This window comes from Vulpes lagopus, chromosome 12 (assembly GCF_018345385.1).
Source record: "Vulpes lagopus strain Blue_001 chromosome 12, ASM1834538v1, whole genome shotgun sequence".
Taxonomy (NCBI): Eukaryota; Metazoa; Chordata; class Mammalia; order Carnivora; family Canidae; genus Vulpes; species Vulpes lagopus.
Genome location: NC_054835.1, coordinates 3,752,679 through 3,776,192, shown reverse-complemented (window position 1 = coordinate 3,776,192; position 23,514 = coordinate 3,752,679). Strand labels below are relative to the sequence as shown.

Below are 23,514 nucleotides of genomic sequence, written 5' to 3'. Positions count from 1 at the left end.
CTTGGGTGAGTCTGTGCCTCAATTTATTGAATTGTAAGATGTAAGTAGTAATAGAATCTACCTCACAATTTTGTAAGTGATGTCTGAGTGCTTGTTAAACGAGTAACCTTCTGGAATCCAGAGAATTGATTATTCTATATAAATTGTATTTGTGAAACACTTCTACCCTAACTGTATAACATTATAGGCAGAATGAAGCCAGTCTTGCTGCCCTATCCTCATTTTGATCCATGTGGTGATGGTTTAAAAAGGAAAAAAAAAATAGACTAGAAGGTTGTAAAAAAAAAAATAGCTGGCAGCGTAGTTTTGTTAATAACAATAATAGTAATTATCATTTATTGAGGTTATGAAAGCTCCATTCAAATGAAAGTACAAAGCACCTTTCAAAATCACATAAAAATAGTTTGAGGATTATCTGCTAGTTTAGATTATCTCATTGGTACCCTTCATTCATTAGAAGTTGAATGAATGAGTTTGTAAGTATTCTTTTAATAAGTATCCCTATGAAGTGGAGAGGACATAGAGTATAGATATTTCCTTCATGTCATGCCATTGTTAGTCCGGAGACAGCTAGAGACAATAACCTGGAACTGCAGATGTAATGTTTACTCTTACAGTTCTAGAAACCATTTTTTATACATTAATAGCATTAAAAAACAACAACTGGTAGCGATAATGCCCATTCAACTCCATCAAGACTATTCAGCCCACCCAGTTTTGTAGTGGGTTTGCTGCCAGAATGTCAATACTATTAAAATCTTAGAAAAGGAATTCCTTGTACTTCTATTCTTAGAGTCTGAACCATGGCACAATGATATAAGTAAAACTTGCAATGGAATTCTTTTTTTCCTTTGAAGCAAAAACACAAAACTTTTTAGTTGGACTCGAGGGTAACCTCCCAACCATGCCTTCTCCTCCTTACATGTACTTGGAATAGAGTTTGAGAGCTGAAAGTTACTTTGTATAGTTCAAACTCCTCATGTAACAGATGCAGAAATGGACTGATAATGTAGAACAGGTTTAAAGGGGCTTAAAGAAGTGACTTGTCCAAAGCCATGTAATTAGGTCCCTGGTAATTAGGGAATTGGAATTCAGGTTTCCTGAGTGGTACTTGCACTAAACTGTGTTGCTTACATTAATTGATGATATGGTTAACCTGGGAGCCAGGTACGTAAAAGCATAACTTTCTTGAATTCTTCTATTTGTTTAAGCAAACTTCAATCATCAAGGAAACAATAAAAGGAAAATAAATCTTAGATTGTAGGGGGATACTTATCCACTGAACCAGCACCATGGATAAGGGACCTTTTTTGGGAAAATGGCGCAATCCTTTGGGAACAAGAAAGATCCATTTGTTTGTGCATTCCATGCTGAGCTCTTATTGGATGCCAGCCATATTCAACTGCAATCTGGCAGGACAGTGATGAATAAGACAGTGTCCTTAAGGAGCTTAGGGTTTAGAAGAGACAACCAACATATAAATATATATATATTTTTTAAAAAAGCAACAATGTGGGAGCGCTTGGGCTGCGCGCGGAGCGGGCTCGGGAGGGAGCCGGCTCGGGAGGGAAGTCCGGAGACAAAGGGAGTGCCGCCACCGCCACCTCATCCGCCCCGCTCGCCCGGCCCGGCCGCGGCCGCCCGAGGGACTTTGAACATGTCAGGGATCGCCCTCAGCAGACTCGCCCAGGAGAGGAAAGCCTGGAGAAAGGACTGCCCGTTTGGCTTTGTGGGTGTCCCGACAAAGAATCCAGACGGCATGATGAACCTCATGAACTGGGAGTGTGCCATTCCAGGGAAGAAAGGGACTCCCTGGGAAGGAGGCTTGTTTAAACTACGGATGCTTTTCAAAGATGATTATCCATCCTCACCCCCAAAATGTAAATTCGAGCCACCGCTGTTTCACCCGAACGTGTACCCTTCGGGCACAGTGTGCCTGTCCGTCCTCGAGGAGGACAAGGACTGGAGGCCAGCCATCACAATTCAGCAGATCTTGTTAGGAATACAGGAACTTCTAAATGAACCAAATATCCAGGACCCAGCTCAAGCAGAGGCCTACACGATTTACTGCCGAAACAGTAGAGTACGAGAAGAAGGTTCGAGCACAAGCCAAGAAGTTCGCACCTTCCTAAGTGGCAACGGCGCGGCAGCGTTAGAAGGAAGGGATTGGTTTGGCAAGAACTTGTTTACATTTTTGCAAATCTAACGTTGCTCTGTCCAATTACTAGTCACCTGGGAGGGTGGGCAGCCGCCATGGTCCATTTCCACCACTGGCACGCAGTCCTCGACTCGCTGAGCTCCCCGGTTTTTCATACAGGGTCTCTTCCTTCAGTCTTTTGTATTTCTGATTGTTATGTAAAACTTGCTTTTATTTTAATATTGGTGTCAGTATTTCAACTGCTGTAAAATTATAAGCTTTTATACTTCGATGAGCCCCGAGGAGCTAGTTTCCTTTGCTCGCGGATGCAGGCATGCTTCCCACCCACCGTGTAGAGCTACACGTAGCCTCCCGCCTCGCTCCCGCAGAACCCGGGTTGTGTTGCTTATGAGCCTCAGATCCAAAGGCAGCCGGTGTCTCGTTTCCGCATCACTTCCTTTGTGTTTATATGGCGTTTTGTCTGTGTTGCTGTTGAGGAAATAAACTGTTTATATATATAAAAAAAGCAACAATGTGATTAGTTCGTTCATTCATTCATTCATTCATTCCTTCCTTCAAACTTTAATATAGCAGCCAGAGAGAATCTTTTATTAAATTAAATAAAATAATTAATTAATTAACTAATTAATTAATATAAATATTTTGTTTATTTATTTATGAGAGACAGAGAGAGAGAGAGAGGTAGAGACACAGGCAGAGGGAGAAGCAGGCTCCATGCAGGGAGCCCAACATGGGACTCCATCCCAGGTCCCTAGGATCATGCCCTGGGCCGACCGTGGCGCTAAACCACTGAGCCAGTGGGCTGTCCTGAGGGAATCTTTTTATTTATTTATTTATTTATTTATTTATTTATTTTTCTTTTTTTTTTTTGAGGGAATCTTTTTAAATGTGGGTTAGATCATATCACAATCCTCGGTAATTCTCTACTTAGAGAAAAAGAAGAGTTCTTAGAATGGCCTATAACACTGTACATGTTTGCTCCACTCTTCCAGATATCATCCTCTACTACTTAACTTCCTTGCTGGACTCCTTGCTACTTCTTGAAGAGTATACTACCCTCACTTGGCAAAAGCACTTCCCTTCAGAAGTTTACATGGCTTGTTCTCTTACCTCCTTCAAATGTTAACTCAAATGTCAGGTTCTCAGTGAAGTGTTCCTAGACTACTTTATTTACAGTTGCAGCCCTGGCCCACCACCTGACATGCCCATCTCTCTTCCCCGTGCTGTCTTTTTCCATAGCACTAATAATTTACTGTATACTTACTTCTCTGTTTTGTTAGTCTCCCTCATTAGAATGTGAACTCAATGAGGGCAGGACTTTCTGCTTTATATTCTCTTGTACTCTTTGCATCTAGAATAGTGCCTGGCACATGCTAGGCTTCAATAAATATTTGTTCAATGAATAAATTCAACAAATACATAGTACCTACTACTAACAGGCAATGTGCAGGATTAACTATTTGGTGGAAGTAGTGACAAAATGCAGTGCAGTGGGACCACAAAGAAGAGAGCAGTTAACCTGGTCCGTAGGATTCTTTGGGGAGGTTTCCTGGTTGAATTGAACTTTAAGCTGGGGTTTGAAGAATGAGTAGGAGGTAGTGAGAGTGAATAGGCTTCAGATCAAGTTTGGTGGAATGTGATTTGTCTTTTGTTTTTATTATAGTAATTTGGACTTTGATTTTCCTTTGGACTTTGGTTTTGTTAAAATTTCAGTAAACAGATACTAGGAGTTGAACTTGTTTAGTACCTTAGAAGATTTGAGCATATATTTTAATAGCAAAGTTGTATAGTTTAGTCTCAATATCATTGAAACTGTTCTAAGGGGGCTGGAAATTACCACAAATTTAGTGGCTTCATATAGCATATCACAGCAGGATTTCTCAACCTTGGCATCATTGATATTGGCCTTTTTTGGGGGGATAATCCTTTGTTATAGGTGCTGTTCTGTGCATTATAGGATGTTAAACAACATCCCTGTCTTTTATCCACTAGATACTAACAATGTGACAGCTAGAAATATCACCAGACATTGCCAAATGTCCCCTGGGGAACAAAATTGCCTTCCAGTTGAGAACCACCACATTAGAACCACTGCATTATTGTTGGGGTCTAGGAATTCCTGCCTTTAGCAACTTAACAAATGATGGGTAGGGGGAGAGAGATCTTAATACAGTAACCACATTTCTGATTCTAGAATTGGATCAAAAAGTTTGAAATTGGCAGTTCCTTATACATGATATTCATATAACTAACTTTATTTGAAGGTAGAAATAAAGTGCTTTTAAAACAGTTTGGGCTTTGCAAATTGGAGGAGAGTTCACAGGATGAGATTCTTGAGTTATACTTTGAAGGGTAAAGTTTGTAATGGGGAGGAGCACATCTCAAGGGTATTATCATTACCAAAGGCTGAACCATGTTCAGAGAGTTCTGGGAGTTGCCTGCTGGGGAGAAGGCATAGTGAGTAAAACTCAGTTGTAGAGAGTCTTAAATGTGTATGAGGGCAAAGGAGTCTAAGCTGTTTTCCTGCACTATTTTCATCTCTATTGCTGCATAACAGAATACCACAAACTTAGTGGCTTAAAACAATACAAATTTATGTCTTTTAGTGGGTCAGGAGTCATGGCTTCATCTGGATTTTCTGTTGAGGGTCTCAAAAGGATTATATTAAACTGTCAGCTGGCTCCAGCCTCATTTGGAGGCTCGACTAGGGAAAGATCTCTTTCCAAGCTCCTTTACATTGTTGTTGGAATTCTTTTCCTTGTAGCTATATGATTGAGGTCCTCATTTTCTTGCTACCTGTCAACTGGGGCCACTCTCAGCTCCTATGGGCCATTCTCAGGTCCTTGCTTTATATTGTGCAATAACTTGGCTGTTTGTTTCTTTGAGGTCAGCAGGAAAATTTCTCTTTTCAGTTACCTAGGATGGAATTTTATATAACAGAAAGTAATCAAGGTTGTAACTTCTTCCACATCTCCCCCCAACACTTTTGCTGTATATTCTATTGGCTAGGTTTTATCCACGCTCAAGGGGTGGGCATGATGTAATTGCATGGATATCAAGGGACAGGAATTTCTGGAGCCATCTTAGAATTCTGACTACCATACACACTTTCAGCTCCTTGGAGGCAGTGGCCTTTTTTCATTTTTTGCTCAGCCTTATATATCTCTGGTGCCTGGCACATAGTAAGTGCTTTATAAATATTTGTCAAGTGAATGAAATTAGTGAATGAGTGTTTGGTAGATAGTTGAGTGCTATTTGTGATTTCAGCTCCTATACTGGTAATTTTACATTGGGAAGTAGTCTAGTTTCTCTGGCTTTATTCATTTCTTCACTCTAGGTAAAACTATAAATATTTTTACCTGAAATATTAAAGTAAAACCTAAAATTATTTGTTTATTATCACAGGTGTCAATCAGATCTATTATGTCAGACAACACTCACTGGAAAAATAATTTAGGGCTACATTGCAGTAAACTAGCAGATTTCTTCTAAGAGCCAAAAATGTTGGCATATTTGGGGTTTTGAGGGTCTAGTGGGTGGATAGGATGTCTGAAGTTTTACATCTATTACTAGTTATTAAACATTATTTCAGAACACTGAAAATACTGATTGTTTTATAATAGCTGCATAAAAATTGGGATTTCAGTCTAACTTGTACTTATAACTTTATATATAGTTTGGTGTTATCAGTAATTATAGTTCTTTTTTTTTTTTTAAGATTTCATTTTTAAGTAATCTCTACACTCAACATAGGACTCAAACTTCTAACCCTGAGATCAAGAGTTGAATGCTCTACTGACTGAGCCAGCCAGGCGCCCCTACAAGCTGTTCTTCGTACTAGTCATAGGAAATATCTGCTGAGCAAAATTTAGATCTTGAGCTGGCTGTTGATAAAGTGCCATTTTATCTTCACAAAATCAGATACTTCTGATATCCAAGTTATGTTTCTCCACTAGACTTGCTGTTCAGACTGGGTTCATGGGAATCCCAGGATGTGCCAGAGAGTACTAGAAGCCACAAAGTAAGCTTGGCACATATTCCTATCAATTTTCATGATATATTAAAAGGTAAAACTTTTCCTGTTAAAACAAATACAGGTGCAGGATATTAAAGGATAGAATGCAAAATATGAATGAATTCTAAAAGTAAATTTCTTTTTAAAATTTTTTTCTTAGATTTTATTTATTTATTCATGAGAGACAGAGAGGGAGAGAGGCAGAAACACAGGCAGAGGGAGAAGCAGGCTCCATGCAGGGAGCCCGATGTGGGACCTGGTCCCAGGACTCCAGGATCATGCCCTGGGCTGAAGGCAGATGCTGAACAGCTAAGCCACCTAGGCATCCCTAAAACTAAATTTCGTATAGCATATTGCTTTAGGTGGCTCCTCCTAGCTTCTCTCATACCTTGATTTATGGTCACTTTCCTCTGCCCTTCAGGTGTGTTCATGGACAAGTTTGAGAGGCACTGTACTGTACCAGGCTCCCTTTAACTGGATCTTGGCAGATGGTAAGATTCAGAGACATTTCAGGTGGAGATTAGGCGTACAAGAAAAATCAAGGATCAGGGTCCTTTGTCTGGGAGGAGACATTTTACAGGAGGGAAAACCTGGCCTCCTGGTAGGTTGGTGGGGATCCAGCTGGTCCCAGATGGCCTCAGTCATTCATCGGGCAGACCTTAGCAGGATAACTAAGGCTCTCCACACGGTCTGTTGTTCCAAGCTCCTTTTTTTCCCCCTAAGTCTCTTTCAGTGATTTACGTGTATTCCAAAAAAAGCAGCAGCAGAGGTTAGCAATGTCTCTTGAGGCTGAAGTTCAGAAGTGACTTCCATTACATTCTGTTGGTGATAGTAAATCACAGTGTGAGGTCAAATTCAAGGGATGGGGAAATAGACTCTTCCTCTTGATAGGAGACTGGCCTTTAAAAAACTTACCATGTGATCTTAGACAAGTTACTTACTTCCTTTAAGCCTTAATTTTTTTTGTCTATAAAATGGGGATGATATTAATACCTACCTCTTGGGGTGGTTGTAAGGATGAATTATGTTGTTGCATGAAAGGATAGCTGATAGTAAGAGCTTAGTAAACATCTTTGACCGTTCTTATGTGTCTGCCTAATGAAAGTTTGGTCATCCCTGGACCTTTTTCCTTCCTGAAGTCTCCGTAACTTTCTTGTTCTTGGAAAATGTAGGGTCTTAGCAACTCATTTGATAGTATGTATTGCCTTATGTTTGTATATATACACAGCATAGCTCATCTGCTGAAGTTTGTAAGCCTCTGGAAGGTGCAGGGCAATGTTCATAGAAGTTTTTGTAGGATTCCCAGTACCTAGCCCTCAATGATGTTTAGTGAATGAGTCCCCATATTATTTAAAAGAAGATACAAGCTTTTTTTTTTTTTTTTTTTTTTCTGTTGCCTAGAGTCTAGCAAGTACTTTGCTAAGAGGAAAAATTAAACTCTCCAGCTCTGGAGTCTCACTGCTTAACTGTTTAATGAAATTAGGCCTATTTACATGGAGATTTTAATTCTCAAAAGAAACAAAAACTTAATTTTTGCTGTTCTAAAAAATAAATGAAGATTTAATTTAGAGTTAGAGTTAGAAAGAGATTTATTTTATTTTATTTTTTTAAATCTTTTTTTTTTTTAATTTTTATTTATTTATGATAGTCACAGAGAGAGAGAGAGGCAGAGACACAGGCGGAGCGGAGAAGCAGGCTCCATGCACCGGGAGCCCGATGTGGGATTCGATCCCGGGTCTCCAGGATCGCGCCCTGGGCCAAAGGCAGGCGCCAAACCACTGCGCCACCCAGGGATCCCAGAAAGAGATTTAAAAGCAATAAAGTACGTTTTATTTAATTTTTATTTATTTATTTATTTTTTAAATTTATGATAGTCGCAGAGAGAGAGAGAGGCAGAGACACAGGCAGAGGGAGAAGCAGGCTCCATGCACCGGGAGCCCAACGTGGGATTCGATCCCGGGTCTCCAGGATCGCGCCCTGGGCCAAAGGCAGGTGCTAAACTGCTGAGCCACCCAGGGATCCCCAGTACGTTTTATTTTAATGGTCATTTTAATAATTTTCAAATTCTAGGAGGTATGAATTCTGAACTTTACTAGATCAAAGTATGTTCATGAAAGGGTCTGTTGGTTTTTATAAATGAAAAGCTGTATATAATAAAAAGGCTTTTTTTCTAAATTGTGGTTATTTCTTGCTGTGCAGAATAAATGTGAATGCTTCTATAATACTCTTAAGGAATCCTGTATAGGAATCAGGTTTAACTTGAAGTTAATGCTAATAGCGTGAAGTCGGGGTACAGTGAGAAAAGGTAAAAAAAATCTCGCATCTGCTGTTACATGTTGTTAACTCCCTCAGCAGACGTTAAATCATTTCAAGTACAATAATAGTGTGGGAGGTAAATTAACTAACCATTAACAATCTTATAAATACACAATTAACATGCCAGCATTTATATGACACATTGATGGGGCAGCAGTAATTTTTGATTGGGAGTTTGCAGACCTTGGAGAAGCCTCAGGCTGTTGCTTATTCAGATAAGTTTTCACAGATTGCAGGTGAGGGGGCTTGAAGTCTGTCTGGCAGAGGGAAGTAGGTGTATAGAGTGCTTTGAAAGTCTTGGAAAGGGAATTTCCTTTTAATCATTGGCTGGGTGTGAGCATTTTAAGTCATGGTTAATACCTATCTCAGGTCCTTAGGGAGTGAAGAAGTATAGGGAAGGTTCATTTGCTCATGCAGCATTATTTAAAGAAACAGAGTCTTTCGGGTATGGACTTGGTAACTGAAGTTGCATGAATCTCTAGGAGTTTTAAAAAGATACAAGATTGGGATGCCTGGGTGGCTCAGTGTCTGCCTTTGGCTCAGGTCATGCTCCCGGAGACCTGGGATTGAGTCCCACATCGGGCTCACTACGTGGAGCCTATGTCTCTTTCTCTCTCTCTGTGTCTCTCATGAATAAATAAATAAGATCTTTAAAAAAATTTTTTTCTAAGTTTTTAAAATAAATAAATAAAAATTAAAAAATACAAGATACTTACATCCAACTTTTCCCTCTGTGGTTTCAGGTCAACAAGTAGGTGATCCTTGAAGTTTCTTTCTTGTATAAAATTTCATGATTTTTATTTTTGAACAACCATTATATGCACTGCTTATTTCTTCCTATTGTATAAATCACAGTTATAGGAGTTAAGGGGAGCCTAAGGGTCTAGTCTACTGAATAACATATTTACTGTATTATATTTTCCACAAAGACCCATGACAGAAATTTCTCTCAGGCCTCAGAACTCAAAGAACTCAACAACAGGATCTTTAAAAATGTCATTTATTACTACTGTTGTAATTCTTTATTCCTTTTTGTTTTGGAAGGCTATATAATGCTTAAAATTCTTGGACTTATTAGCTGTCGAGCTTTGGGCAGATTTTGATTTGCCTTCATTTTCTCATCTGTAAAATGGGGACGAAAACAGTATCTCATAGGGTTATTTTGAAAATTGTACAAATTAGTCAATCTAAGAAAGAGCAAGTGTAGCTTTTGTAATAAATAAAGGTTAGTTATTATAATTGCTTTTTGCTTCCTCAGAAGTTTCCTGTGGGAAATGTACAATATAACATTCATACAGATTACCGTTTGCCACTTTTTTCATCTACTTTTTTTTTTTTTTAAAGATTTTATTTATTTATTCACGAGAGACACAGAGAGAGAGAGAGGCAGAGACACAGGCAGAGGGAGAAGCAGGCTCCATGCAGGGAGCCTGATGTGGTACTCTATCCCAGGTCTCCAGAATCACACCCTGGGCTGAAGGCGGTGCTAAACCGCTGAGCCACCCGGGCTTCCCATCATCTACTTTTTTACTCTGTTGTATCTTATGTTTTTCTGTAAGCCATTGTGAACAGTTTGGAGAGCATATGTGAATAAAGTTATTTAAAATATGCTTGTAGGGGATCCCTGGGTGGCGCAGTGGTTTGGCGCCTGCCTTTGGCCCAGGGCACGATCCTGGAGACCCGGGATCGAATCCCACGTTGGGCTCCCGGTGCATGGAGCCTGTTTCTCCCTCTGCCTGTGTCTCTGCCTTTCTCTCTCTCTCTCAATGTGACTATCATAAATAAAAAATAAAAATAAAATAAAATATGCTTGTATTAAGGCTTGATAGCATTAGAACATACTAAAAATTTACTTCCCTGTGTAGGGCATGTTCCAAGTTAACACATCAAGTTACATGGTCATTAATGCACACAAATGGTTCTGTGCAGTGGTAAAAGCATCCACATTGCACCTGGAACAAAACTTAGCACATCATAGGAACTTAATAAATGTTTGTTGAATGAATGAATGAAGTATAAAAGGAGATCCACCCAGTACATTAAAAACGGGCTGAGTCACTTTGGGATATCTTATGTCTTCTTACTCTGTGTGGTTGTCCCTCTGCTTTCATTTTTGTAAAATAAATCTGTATGCTTTGAGGAATCTGGAGTTAAAAAGTGGAAGAATCCATGAAAATAGGTGATCTTAGGGGAACAGACCTCCTGGAGGCTGAAATTGTTTATCCAGCAGCCTTAAAGGTATATAAAAAGGACCAGTTATCTTCAAGTCAAGAATTGGTAACATCCAGGGAAGATATTCAAGACCCCAAAATAAACAGTATTTGTAAAAATGTAAAGCAGCATTTCTAAACTAGGTTCTGTGAATCTCTTATGCATTGATATATTTTAATGTTCCTGGAGGAAAAAATGTTTAAGGATTAGATAAGTTTCAGATTTGGGATATATTGCATTACGAGAGTCTCCACTCTTGTAGATTCACAATATACGTGAGTAGTTTTATCTTTTTATTTTATTTTATTTTATTTATTTATTTGAGAGAGAGTGAGCAGAGCAGAGGGAGTGAGCAGAGTGAGAGAGAGCACGAGCAGAGATGAGGGATTCCCCACTGAGCAGGGAGCCCAATGTGAGGCTCAATCCCAGGACCCTGAAATCATGACCTGAGCCGAAGGCAGACACCCAACTGACTGAGCCACCCAGGTGCCCCTACATTAGTAGTTTAAAAGCTTTGAGAAGTCTAATTAAATAGCAAGAAAACTTATTTTGTTTAATGTGGCATTTCCTAGACATTTTAAAATTTAAATTTAAAAATTTGTGGTAATATACATGTAATAAAATTGACCATTTTAACCATTTTTAAGAATGTAGGTCAGTGGCATGAAGTATATTTACACTGTTATTTACACTGTTGTGCAGTTGGAGACCGCCAGTCTCCAGAACTTTTTCATCTTTCCAAACTTAAACATATCTTACAAATATTCCCCATCCCCCTCTCCCTCCAGCCCCTGGCACTTTCCATTCTACTTTCTGTCTCTATGAATTTGATGACTCTAGGTGCCTCATATAAGTGGAATCATACAGTATTTGTCTTTTTGTGACTTAACTTCTTTGAGTATAATCTCGTCAAGGTTCATCCATGTTGTAGCATGTGCCAGAATTTTCTTCCTTTTAAAGGCTGAAGAATATCCTATTGTGTGTGTGTGTGTGTGTGTGTGTATATATATATATGTGGTATATATATATATATATATATATATATATATATATATATATACCACAATTTGTTTATCCGTTTTCTACCAGTTTCTTTCTTTCTTTTTTTTTTTTTTTAATATTATTTATTTATTTGAGACACACAGAGAAAGAGAGAGAGAGAGAAACAGGCTCCATGCAGGGAGCCCGATGTGGGACTCGATCCCCGGTCTCCAGGATCACACCCTGGGCGGAAGGCGGCACTAAACCGCCAAGCCACTGGGGCTGCCCTTTCTACCGTTTCTAATGACTGTGTAGTATTCTGTTACATGCGTGTGTGATGACATACTCAGGCGTGGATGTTTAGGTTACTTTTAGATTTTCAGTATAACAATCCTGAGATAAATATTTTTGCATAGTTATCTCTTAAAGGCAAATCCTACAAGTAGGTTTGCCCAAAAGGTACTTATTACACTTTGATAGATGATATATTACCCTCTAAAAAGTCTCATTTTTCATTCCTTTTTACAGTGCATGAGAGGGCTCATTTCTCTGAACACTGCCAACATTAGGTTTTGAAAATCTTTGATCTTTGCACAACTGATCAGAGAAAATAACTTGTTTTCATCTGTGTTTGGAATATCTTTGTCTTAGAAATAAATCTACCTTCAAATGGTAGTTTGCTGCTCTTAAAGTGATTTAAAACATATTCTTTTGGTTCTAAAAGTAGTGTTAGGATAAGTTGATAGTGTCCCAAGGTGACAGTTTTGAAAGGGATAGTGAAGACAAGCTCTTATATCTGTATTAATAGAAAAAAAGCAATCCTTTCTTTATAATCACACTATACATGACATGCTCATAGATGACTTATCTCTACAACAAAATTGTATAATCCTTGGAAGACAGACAGCAACCCTTACTGAATTTCTGCCATGTATAAGATCCTTTGTTGCCAGAAGGGATGTGGCAATGTGGCTCCTGTCCTTGTGGAACTTATAGTCTGAATCTTCAAGTACATGTCGTGGGAGGTGAGGGCATATTTCCTAGGGCAGACTTCTTGAAATTCCCTATCAGAATCAGTATTGAATAGTATTTGTTGAGTGAATGATACAGATTCCAAATTGTATGAAGTCGTAGTATACCAATAAAGAAGATGTCTGCTCTTTTTGGGGTATTTTGGGGCCTCTGTCCCACAAGGATAAAGTTAGAGACTTGCTGTGTGCCCTCAGAAGTATTTTCCCATGACTCTTTACTTCCTAAGAGGTGATGGAGCAGATCCATTTTCCGGAAAACAAACAAACAAACAAACAAACAAACAAACAAACACATGCACATTCTGTTGAGTGTACTTAAGTATACTTTTATTTCTTTGCCCTTTGCCATTTGACTTGTTGGTGCTAGAACACCCATTAAATGTGTAGCTTCTCATTGAAGCCCTTGTTTTTTACAAGAGAAAATTATTCAATATGAAATTGAAAGTACCTGCCCCTCTGCTAGCGACTAGTTGCCTTACTCTCGTGGGAGAGACACTTACTGTGATTGCTATGAGGGTGTTTGCAGTTTTGGCCATCTGTGATGCTATGATTTTGTTACAAAACAAATACTCTCATTTATAAGTAAATCCATGATTGAATACATCTCTTTATGGTTTTATAAGTAATTCTTATTTTTATAAGTGAAACTTAAATGCTCCTCTTTAATTCTGTAATGTTTTTCTGATTAATACACTGAAAATGGTAGACTGACATTAGCATTTCTGAGACTTGGAGGAATCTCATTATATTAAATGCACTAGGACTGTATTAGGGTATAAACTTTTTGATTCAGAGATACCTTTCCTTGGCATTTCCCATTAGCCTCAGTGTAAAATAACTACTCAGTAAATATATTTGAGGGAAAAAAATGAAGATTAGTGTAATTAATTTGATTAATTATATTTTCTCTTAATCTTGGTATCTTTAAGATCTACCGAGTGATGTCATTAGAATGTTACTAGACAAAAGTTTTTAAAACCTTTGTTGGTTATAATGATTTATTAACTAGATTTCCCCCATATTTCATTTTTAGAAGAGACGAATAACAAGAAAATCTGGTGTTGTAGGCCTTTCTAAAAATAAATACCTCTAGGACTGTTCTGGGAACATATTCAATCCAGTTTTCATGTACCTTGCATCTCATAATGATTTTGGAGGAGGAGGAAGAAGTTGACCCTGGTGACCTGCAGAGTCCTCTTTCAGAAAGGAACCACACATTTATTTTATGTGTTGTGCACTTACTAAAGAAGGATGAATGTTGATATGCTTTAGGATTATTTTAAACAAGAATTGAAAGCTGAAGTTATTATTTTTTACCATCATCATTGTTATTATTAAAAGCAGCTAATACTTAATTATGTGCCAGGTGCTCTTTTGAGCACTTTCCCTGCGTTATCTCTTATACATCTTCTCATTGCTGGAGTCCCCATTTTATTAATGAAGAAAGAAAATAGGCTCAAATAAGTTAAGGTTATTTTTTTTTTAAAAGATTTTATTTATTTATTCATGAGAGACACACACAGAGAGAGAGAGAGAGAGAGAGAGAGAGAGAGGCAGAGACACAGGCAGAGGGAGAAGCAGGCTCCATGCAGGGAGCCTGACGTGGGATTTGATCCCGGGACTCCAGGATCATGCCCTGGGCTGAAGGCAGGCGCTAAACTGCTGAGCCACCTAGGGATCCCAAGTTAAGGTTATTTTGACCAAGATCACATAGCCAGCTAGTGGTAGGGGCACGATTTGAACCCAGTTCTGCCTGCAGTTCTTTCTCTTAACCAGTGTCCTCTAATACAGTAGTCCCCGATCATTTGCAGGGGGTGCTTTCCAGGAACCACAGTGATGCCTGAAATCATCGATGGTACCAAATCCTATATGTACTATTGTTTTTTCTGCACATACATACATACCTATGATAAAGTTTAATTTTCGAATTAGACACAGTAAGATATTAATAGCGATAATAAAACAGAACAATTACAACTATACTGAATTATGTGACTGTGGTCTCCCTCCTCAGAATATCTTAATGTACTGTGCTCAGCCTTCTTGTGATGATGTGAAATGATAAAATGCCTATGTGATGAGACAAAGTAAGGTGAATGACCTAGGTATTGTGACATTGCATTAGGCTACTGTTGACTGTCAGGGTACATCAGGAGGAGGATCATCTGCTCTTGGACTGCAGTTGACCATGAGTAACAACAAACTGCAGAAAATGGGGGATCTCTGGGTGGCTCAGCGGTTTGGCGCCTGCCTTTGGCCCAGGGCGCGATCCTGGAATCCCGGGATCGAGTCCCACATCGGGCTCCCGGCGTGGAGCCTGCTTCTCCTTCCTCCTGTGTCTCTGCCTCTCTCTCTCTCTCTCTCTCTCTCTCTCTGTCTATCATAAATAAATAAATATTAAAAAAAAAACTGCAGAAAATGAAACCACAGATGAGAAGAGACTACCATGTTTTCTTTGTTGAGTATTCCCATTTAACTAAGGAGGTACCATTTTATTCCCAGAATATACATCATTTTAGTTTCAACAGGATTCAGGAAGCAGTTCTTACAATGAGATTTCTAAAGTAAGAAATTAATTTGGTAGCAGAGAAGTTTGATTAGTAAAGTTTATTTTAAAAGCACAATACTGGGGCGACTGGACGGCTCAGTCAGTTAAGTGTGATTTCTGCTAAGGTCATGGTTTCAGGGTTGTGAGATTCAGCTCCATGTCAGGTTCTGTGCTTTGTGTGGAGCTTCCTTGGGATTCTTTCTCTCCCTCTGCCCCTTCCTTTATCCCTCCCTCTTTCCCAAAAATAAAATAAAATAAAAGCACAATACTCTCTTAAACCAGAAGAAAGGAAAATGTGTTTATTGAACAAAATTACTTTGGTGGGTTTTTTTTTTTTTAATTCCTAGTAACTCAAAGTATTGTCTGTGTTCTTTTAGTTGCCTCACAACCATATGACAAAGACAAAGATGAAATGTTAACAGAAGGGATGCCTGGGGATCCCTGGGTTGCGCAGCGGTTTGGCGCCTGCCTTTGGCCCAGGGTGCGATCCTGGAGACCCGGGATCGAATCCCACGTTGGGCTCCCGGTGCATGGAGCCTGCTTCTCCCTCTGCCTGTGTCTCTGCCTCTCTCTCTCTCTCTCTCTCTCTCTCTCTCTCTCTGTGTGACTATCATAAATAAATACAAATTAAAAAAAAAAAAAAAGGGGTGCCTGGGTGGCTCAACAGTTGGGCACCTGCCTTAGGCCCAGGGTGTGATCCCAGAGTCCTGGGATCGAGTCCCACATCGGGCTCCCTGCATGGAGCCTGCTTCTCCCTCTGCCTGTGTGTCTGCCTCTCTCCCTCTTTGTGTGTCTCTCATGAATAAATAAATAAAATCTTAAAAAAGGAAAAGTAAACAAAAGAAAGGACAGTTTCATACTTTCACACGTAATTTGAGGAAAATACGACTTGTTCCCCTGTGACCTTATAGAGTAATGAGGAGACTGCATTGGAATGAAGGAGAAAGAAAGGAAAATTTATTGTTTTAACAGTAATTATGTGCTTTGAGTGGTCTAAGGAGTCACTATTAATTTGTTTTGCAAAAGAGGAAGCCATCCTCATTGACCAGAGCTGTAGCCCCTAGTGTTTATAAGGATTTCCTTTCAGCTTAGGCTTAATCCTTGTAAGCTCCTAGGTACAGGATAAATGTTGATTTTCAAGGTAGCATTGTACCACATTGAATTTGTTTGAAAAATGATTCAGTCATCTTCTTTTTTATTCTTAAATATTGCTGTGTACATCATGTTTCTAGGGAGGTGAGCACGTGAACAATATGAAGAGGAGAAAATAGCCTTTTAAGGAAATTGGCCCACAGAAAGGATGGCCTTCTTGGACAATCCAACTATCATTCTAGCTCATATCCGACAGTCACATGTGACCAGTGATGACACAGGAATGTGTGAAATGGTTCTCATTGATCATGATGTTGACCTAGAGAAGATTCATCCTCCTTCAATGCCTGGAGACAGTGGGTCAGAAATTCAGGGAAGCAATGGTGAGACTCAGGGCTATGTATATGCCCAGTCAGTCGATATTACCTCAAGTTGGGACTTTGGTATTAGAAGACGCTCAAATACAGGTAAACATTGCCTTTTAGTCATGTCTTCTGAACTTTAAATCAGTCAGTAATCTTACAGAATAATGCATAATGCTGGAATAGGTTTAATGGGGAAAGTGTCTATTAATTGGAACATGCATGTATTACAGTGAGTCTAAACAACTCCATTTCTGTGACTGAATGGAGAGTGCCTCTGGAATGACGTTATTAAAGGAAGTAGAAACTGAATAGATAAAAAAAGGTGGCTATCAGAGGCATGTTGGATGTTCTGTTTCTAAAAAGTCCTCACGTAGAAAGAGAAATAGACTTGTTTTGAGTATTTTCATAGAGCAACATTAGTCCCAGTGGGTAGACTACCTGGTAGCCGGTTTCAGGTTGACATAATAAAGAACCTTTAATACAGAGAGCTGACTAGCCAAGGAATGATGCTGCTGGAGCCATTTTTTGGCCTTGGAGGGATTGTGGGAGGGTGGGGGGAGCATTGGAGGTAAATAGCTGAATATTTGTTAGGGCTGCTTTTAATAGCAGTCCCCCTGTTTTTGATATATTATCTTTATTTTCTTAAATTGGTCTCTACCCTTTGATCTTTGTGGCTTGAAAATGCTATTCTTTGGTACATACATATTCAATCATTAGCTTTTAAAAACTTACCAATGCCTATTTTCCAGCTTATGTGTTTTGGGAATCTTTCACGGGGAATGTGATGAACCAAGGCCTTTACTTAGATAAGTTATTTAGAATCCATAATGTAGTTCTGATATGACAGGGTGTTCTAGGAGATGAGATTATATTTTCTGATTACCTAATAAAAATCCACTAATCAGTAGGAGTAACCTGCTAACTCCCAGGAAAAGTAATGGTAGGAGATGTCGTAGATCATAGAAAATATTTACATGTTTATTTTCGTGGTCAAAATGTAAAATGTACTTAAAGAAGTACTGCAGGATACAATATACAGTGCAAGACATGTTAAGGTTTTGGTTCGGAATTCAGCATTCTGTGACATCTCCAAAGAATAATTTGCTCTCATGATGAAAATAATTAATAGCATTTCCCAGTAGCTCAAAGAACTTTTATCAAAATAGGATTTGAGTGAAGGTTTGAATATAATTTAGAACCATTGATTCTCAGTTCTCTAGCTGAAACTGACTTCCTTTGCAAGTTATTGAGGTGGTATCTTATATGACAGGTTAAATGGATTTCAGTAGGAGAATGCTGCTAAATTGAGACCTTTCTGATTGTATTACTTTGGCTGTACCCTTCACATTTATTAATTGCAATTGAATGTATTTTCCTTCAATGGAATTTGGTTAGATATAGTGACATTGTCAAAATGCTTTTGCCGGCACAGTTTACATTTATGGCAAGACTAGTTTCAGTATTTCCCTACCACAATGCTAAGGCAGGCGTGTATGTTATCCTACCTTGCAAGAGGTTGAAAGATAAATTTACTTATTTTTTGTTAGCATTGTTCCAAGATAGGAAGTTGAAGCTCACTCGAGAAATAACATCAATTATGACTTTCTTTTCCATTGTGGTTTTCCTATGCAGTAGTTGTTAATATATGCTGAACAATATTTCTTTAATAAAAGATTGGTTCACTGATTTTTTTTTTTTTTTAGTTCACTGATTTTTGAAGGTTGATCAGCCAGTGGTAATATAATCTCACAAATGCATGATTTTAGGTGATGCTTTTGTTATTGTTGTTGGAATTTCTTAAGAATAACTTAGATGCAATAATTACAATTGTGGAGTGTCCTAGTGACCAAAGAATGTACTTTTTAATCCTTTCAGCATATCTTAAAATTTTGTATAAGAAAAATTATTCTTTTTAAGATTTGACTAATGTTACGAAGATACAAATCATTTATTTTACTACCTATAAACTGTTTGAGCCCACTGAAGAAAAGCTATGCTAATTTATATAGCTTTGACATTTTATAATTTTCATGATTTTTAGATAAAGGATTTTATATTTAAAACTTTAATAGTCTAGTCTGAGTTCATTTATCTTTAATTTTTGAAACGGGTAGAGTAATTCATAACAGTAATTTTATTCCTGTAATGTAATATTCACTTCAGTTCATTTGTGCATTAAAATTCCTTTAAGACCGTTATTAATGATTTATATAATGAAATGTCATATTAATCACAGAAGTTTTCACATTTTATTATTCTCTTCCATGTTAATACTATCTTTATGATCTCTATTAATGTTTTATATCCTCTAATTTCAATTATAAATCAAGAATATTTTCATGTTTTTGTTGGTATTTGCTTTTCAGGGGTGCCACCTTTAAAATTTTATGACTTTTTCCCTACATGTGCAATATAAAACATCTTTATTCATATAAAGGTAGTTAATTATGTCTTTGTTTATAGTAAACTTTCATTGACAAACTTATAGTTATAATATTTCTTTTCAAGCTCAAAGATTAGAACGACTCCGAAAAGAGAGACAAAACCAGATCAAATGCAAAAATATTCAGTGGAAAGAAAGAAATTCTAAGCAATCAGGTAAATGGAAAAAATTTTAATTGTTAATTTGAGATTTTTATATTTAGTTATATTATTAAATAAGAGCTTTTATTTTTAATTCATCTTTTCAAATCCTCTGAGCAGATACCTCTTGTATTTTGAGCTTTGCTTTCACTTGGGTACATTGGCCCTCTGAAGCCATGTGTTCTTTAGGTCTTGTGTTTTTGGTCACTCTTCATTTTGCATCACAGGAATTGGTCTGTGTAAGGCATGTTTTGTACAAACTGTCATGCCAGTATTTTGTTCTTAGAGCCAAGGAATACCTATGGTTTGGATGGGCCTCTGGGTTATAGATTCCTCCTGGCAGTTCCGACCTAGACTTTCCCTTGTCTCATTAGTGGCCAAAATAACAATCTTTTTTGCATATATGCTAATTCTCCCTTTAGCTTAACAAGCATTATGTTGCTGGTATTGTCAGTATTTGTAGTTAGTGTTCATATGGTATTTGTAGTAAAAGCTGGCCATATTACTGATTTTCAAATCTTGAATCTCAGCAAGAAAAAATTAAAAAATCCAAAATGCTATTGAAGTATCTTCTAATGTTTATATTATGTGTCCTAGGTTTTCTGTTTTTCTCCTTTCAAAAAAATGTCTGTACTTTGTCTTCTATGTCTTCTAGCACCTACTACAACTCTGGCATGTAGTAGATGTCCAATTAATTTTTGACTGACTTCATTGCTACATAATATTTATAAAACTAACAATATTAATGATTATTATTATATTAACATCAGTACCTACCTAGTGCTGTTCTAAGCACTTTATGTACATTACCTCCAACGCAGCAATCTTATAAGGTATAGATATTGCTGTTGTTATCAGATGAAACAGAAATTGAGAGAGCTTTAACTTGCTACAGTGATAAGCCTGGAAAGTGGAAGTGCAATAGAGCTGTATTTTCTATCTCTGTCTGCAACTAAAGGCCAATCTCTTCTGCTAAACCATACTATATAAAGTGATTATTGCTTTCTCCTGCTGTGGTTGTATACTCAAGTGTGCTTAGTGGGTATGATTTTCTTAATGATGGCTTCTAAATGTAGAACCAAAAATCTCATTCACTTCTTTCTTAGGTCTCACTTCTATGACTTCCTATGGTTCTCCTTGAGTATCTATTTAATTTTACTCTTGATGTGTTAAAAATCTCTCTAGGCTGGCCTTTTCTGTTGATCCAGTTAATACTTCTCTCTTGTGTTTATCACAGACTGAAAACCTTTATATTGTTTATCTTGTCCACTTTCTTCAAATTTATCATGTATCTTAATGCCTTTACTATTAATCTTTTCTTAATGAATATAGAGCCAGTTTATCTAAGCTCATCTCTCCAGCTACCCTTTGTTTTGCCTTTACTTCCTTATCTTAAAACAATTACAAATAAATAGGATGAACTGCATCAATCCCCTTTACAATGTGAGAAGTTCTTCAACTTAAATTTTGATACATCTTCCACTTACTCCTTAAAGTCTAATCCACTTTAACTTCTGTTTAGTGTTTCATAGAATGTGCTAGAGAAATAAATAGGCTCCTTTTTGCTTTCATTTGGAGCCATACTGTTCATTATTGGTGTATACTTCTTCCTCAGTTTCCATCCCTCTTATTTCCGTCTCTCGCAGATTTCAGTAATTGACCCTATGATCTTACTGCTAGAAAAGCTCCTTCTTAATATACTTGACCCCTCTTTGAAATATTGACCTTGAGCCAGGCCAGTGAACCCCATCATTGTACAGAGGAATGGTTTTGAATTTTCTGTTCAGCTGGGTTCCACTGTTACCACAGGTTGGCATTCTGGGTGTCCTAAAACGTGTTGGAAAAGTGGAGTCAGCAGTCCAGTAAACATCTACCTGGTAAACTGAGGAGCCACTCTGTTTTTACACAGCTCTCAAGCACATACTCTCTTTTGGCAAGACATGCCACAGCTAGATCCTTTCGATCTTCATTGAGAATTTTGGTTAGGTAATCATTTATTCATTCCCTCATTCTTTTTCTACTGTTTACATTTTGCTAAAAATCCTTTCATCTGTTTTTTTAATCCTTTATCTTATTCTATTTTAAAAAAAATCATTATTATGAATATGATGACCTCCCTTGGAATGTTTTTCTTCCATAGTTATTCTGTCTACATCCTGTCCATCCTTCAAGATACAGCAGAAATGCAGGTTTTTCATAGAAAAGTTGGAAGGGATTTGAGAAGCTGTCTGGTTCATACCCTGAGGTTCTTTGTGAGCTTACTGAGCCATATGCCCTGAGACCACATGATAAAGATCTTTGTAGTATTTCTGTAGCCAGAACTGCATGGGTAAATGTGAAGGTGGTCATTGGAAGAAACCTTGGCAGGAACAATGTCAAATCAAGCCCTGGCATGCATATATTTATATTTATATTTAAGATTTTATTTTTAAGTAATCTCTACACCGAACGCGGGGCTTGAACTTAGGACCCCAAAATCAAGAGTCGTGTGCTCTTCCCAGCTGAGCTAGCCTGGTGCCCCAAGCCCCAGTATTTTAAATTTCATTGCTTTAAAATGGTGTTGGTAATATGCCTTACAAAATTTATTATCGCTGAGTCATTTAACAAATTTCTCTTCCATACCTTCTGTGTGCATAATAATTCTGTGCTAGGTGATTGGGAAATAAATAATTCCTGCCCTCTAAAAGTTTGAAGTCTAGTAAAAAGACAAAGCTATTTACACATGAATTAAATAATAACTCAGAAATATTGTAGTGTGTATATCAATTATTTATGAATATTCTTGAAGTTTTCTTTATGTCTTTTCTAGTATTGGTTCCCTAAAACAGCAGTTGCCAGATACAATGACTGTAAAAATCAGAAATGCATCCAAAAGTACATGTTATAATGGCTTCTGTATAAATTTTTGGCCCTACCTGTGGAATTCCTAATTCAAAAGATAGAGATCAGGGTCCATAAGTCTATATTTTTCAGAAGCTCCCTGGGTGATTCTTAGGAGTAACCAGAGCTGGGGATCACTGGCATATAAATATGCCAGCCACCAAGTTTGTTTCCTCTTCATGCAAATCCAGCAACTTAGCTGTTAATATTTCTGTATTGTATGTGAGAAAATTGGAGCACAGAGGCTAAGTAACTTTTTCAAGTTACTTACAAATAGTAAGTGGCAAAGCCAGAATTATTCTTCTGGCAGTCTGACCCCAGAGACTGTAGTCTTTCTACTCTCTCCCATTCTCTTCCATATTATTGGCAGAAAGGAGCTGCCCCTGGAGCTTTGGGTATTGAGGCCTTGTTCCCTTGTTCCCTTCCTCCTCTGTGTTAGCAATGGCAACGGTTGAGGAAAGTTGCCAAGGCCTCTATGTTAAAAGAAAATTTCATTATAGGAAATCTGAAAGAAAATATAAAAATGAAAATAAGCTACAAGTATTCTCATATTCAGAGGAACTGCTTTTGTTAACATTTTGATGTATTTTTTCTAGATTCTATTTATATAATACATATATTTTAAATATTCTAAACATCTTATGATCTTTTTTGTATTTTTTTTATATATACAAATAGTACATAAATTGTTTTGTCTTGTCTTCATATTGTTCCTGCACTTTTACATTTCTTATTAAGGTTATTTCCAGATGTTTTTTATTTGTGCTACCCTTGTAATTAGCATCTTCTTCCCCATAACTTTCTTACTGCTCTTGTGAAGGAATCTATTGTCTTTATGTATCTGTATATATCTGTTTTGTATCCAGCCACTAACTGAATCCTTACTAGTTCTAATATGTATTCCCATCTTCCTGAATACTATCCTATGTGCTTTTTCATAAGCCTGATGATAATTAAATTTCTAGGCTATTGTTTTTTCAGTTCTCTGTTGGGGACTTCAACTGTTTATAGTGATTAGAACTCTTCAGCTGCAAATGACAAAGAGCAAGTGAAGTTGAAGAGCAGCTTGAAAAAAAAAAAAAGGCGGGGGGTGGGGGGGAATCCCTGGGTGGCTCAGTGGTTTAGTGCCTGCCTTTGGCCCAGGGCGTGATCCTGGAGTCCCAGGATTGAATCCCGCATTGGGCTCCCTGCATGGAGCCTGCTTCTCCCTCTGCCTGTGTCTCTGCCTCTCTCTCTCTCTCTGTGTGTCTCTCATGAATAAATAAAATGTTTAAGGAAAGAAAAAAAGTTTTGTTTTTTTTTTGTTTTTTTTTTAAGAGCAGCTTGAAGTTGAG

The 23,514-nt window shown here is 37.7% G+C and overlaps 2 protein-coding genes across 11 annotated transcripts in view; both read left to right on the top strand.

The window, feature by feature from the left end:
- The window catches only part of MAPKAP1 (MAPK associated protein 1), a 255,649-nt gene that overhangs the window by 14,222 nt on the left and 217,913 nt on the right, over window positions 1-23,514 (top strand). For 4 of the 10 annotated variants that reach the window (XM_041723818.1, XM_041723813.1, XM_041723814.1 and 1 more), the window contains 2 exons: window positions 16,493-16,819; window positions 19,226-19,315. The exons of 2 other annotated variants lie outside the window; for them this stretch is intronic. In XM_041723818.1, coding sequence (XP_041579752.1) covers window positions 16,561-16,819; window positions 19,226-19,315 — 349 coding nt within the window. In that variant the 5' untranslated portion in view covers window positions 16,493-16,560. Of the gene's footprint in view, window positions 1-6,594; window positions 6,665-16,492; window positions 16,820-19,225; window positions 19,316-23,514 lie in introns of all 10 variants that reach the window. 4 more of the 10 variants (XM_041723816.1, XM_041723815.1, XM_041723817.1 and 1 more) reach the window with 3 other exon arrangements.
- LOC121472586 (SUMO-conjugating enzyme UBC9-like) lies at window positions 305-2,748 on the top strand. The gene is given in 2 exon segments (XM_041723823.1): window positions 305-2,076; window positions 2,078-2,748. Coding segments are annotated over 2 exon segments (813 nt in total). The 5' UTR covers window positions 305-1,318; the 3' UTR covers window positions 2,133-2,748.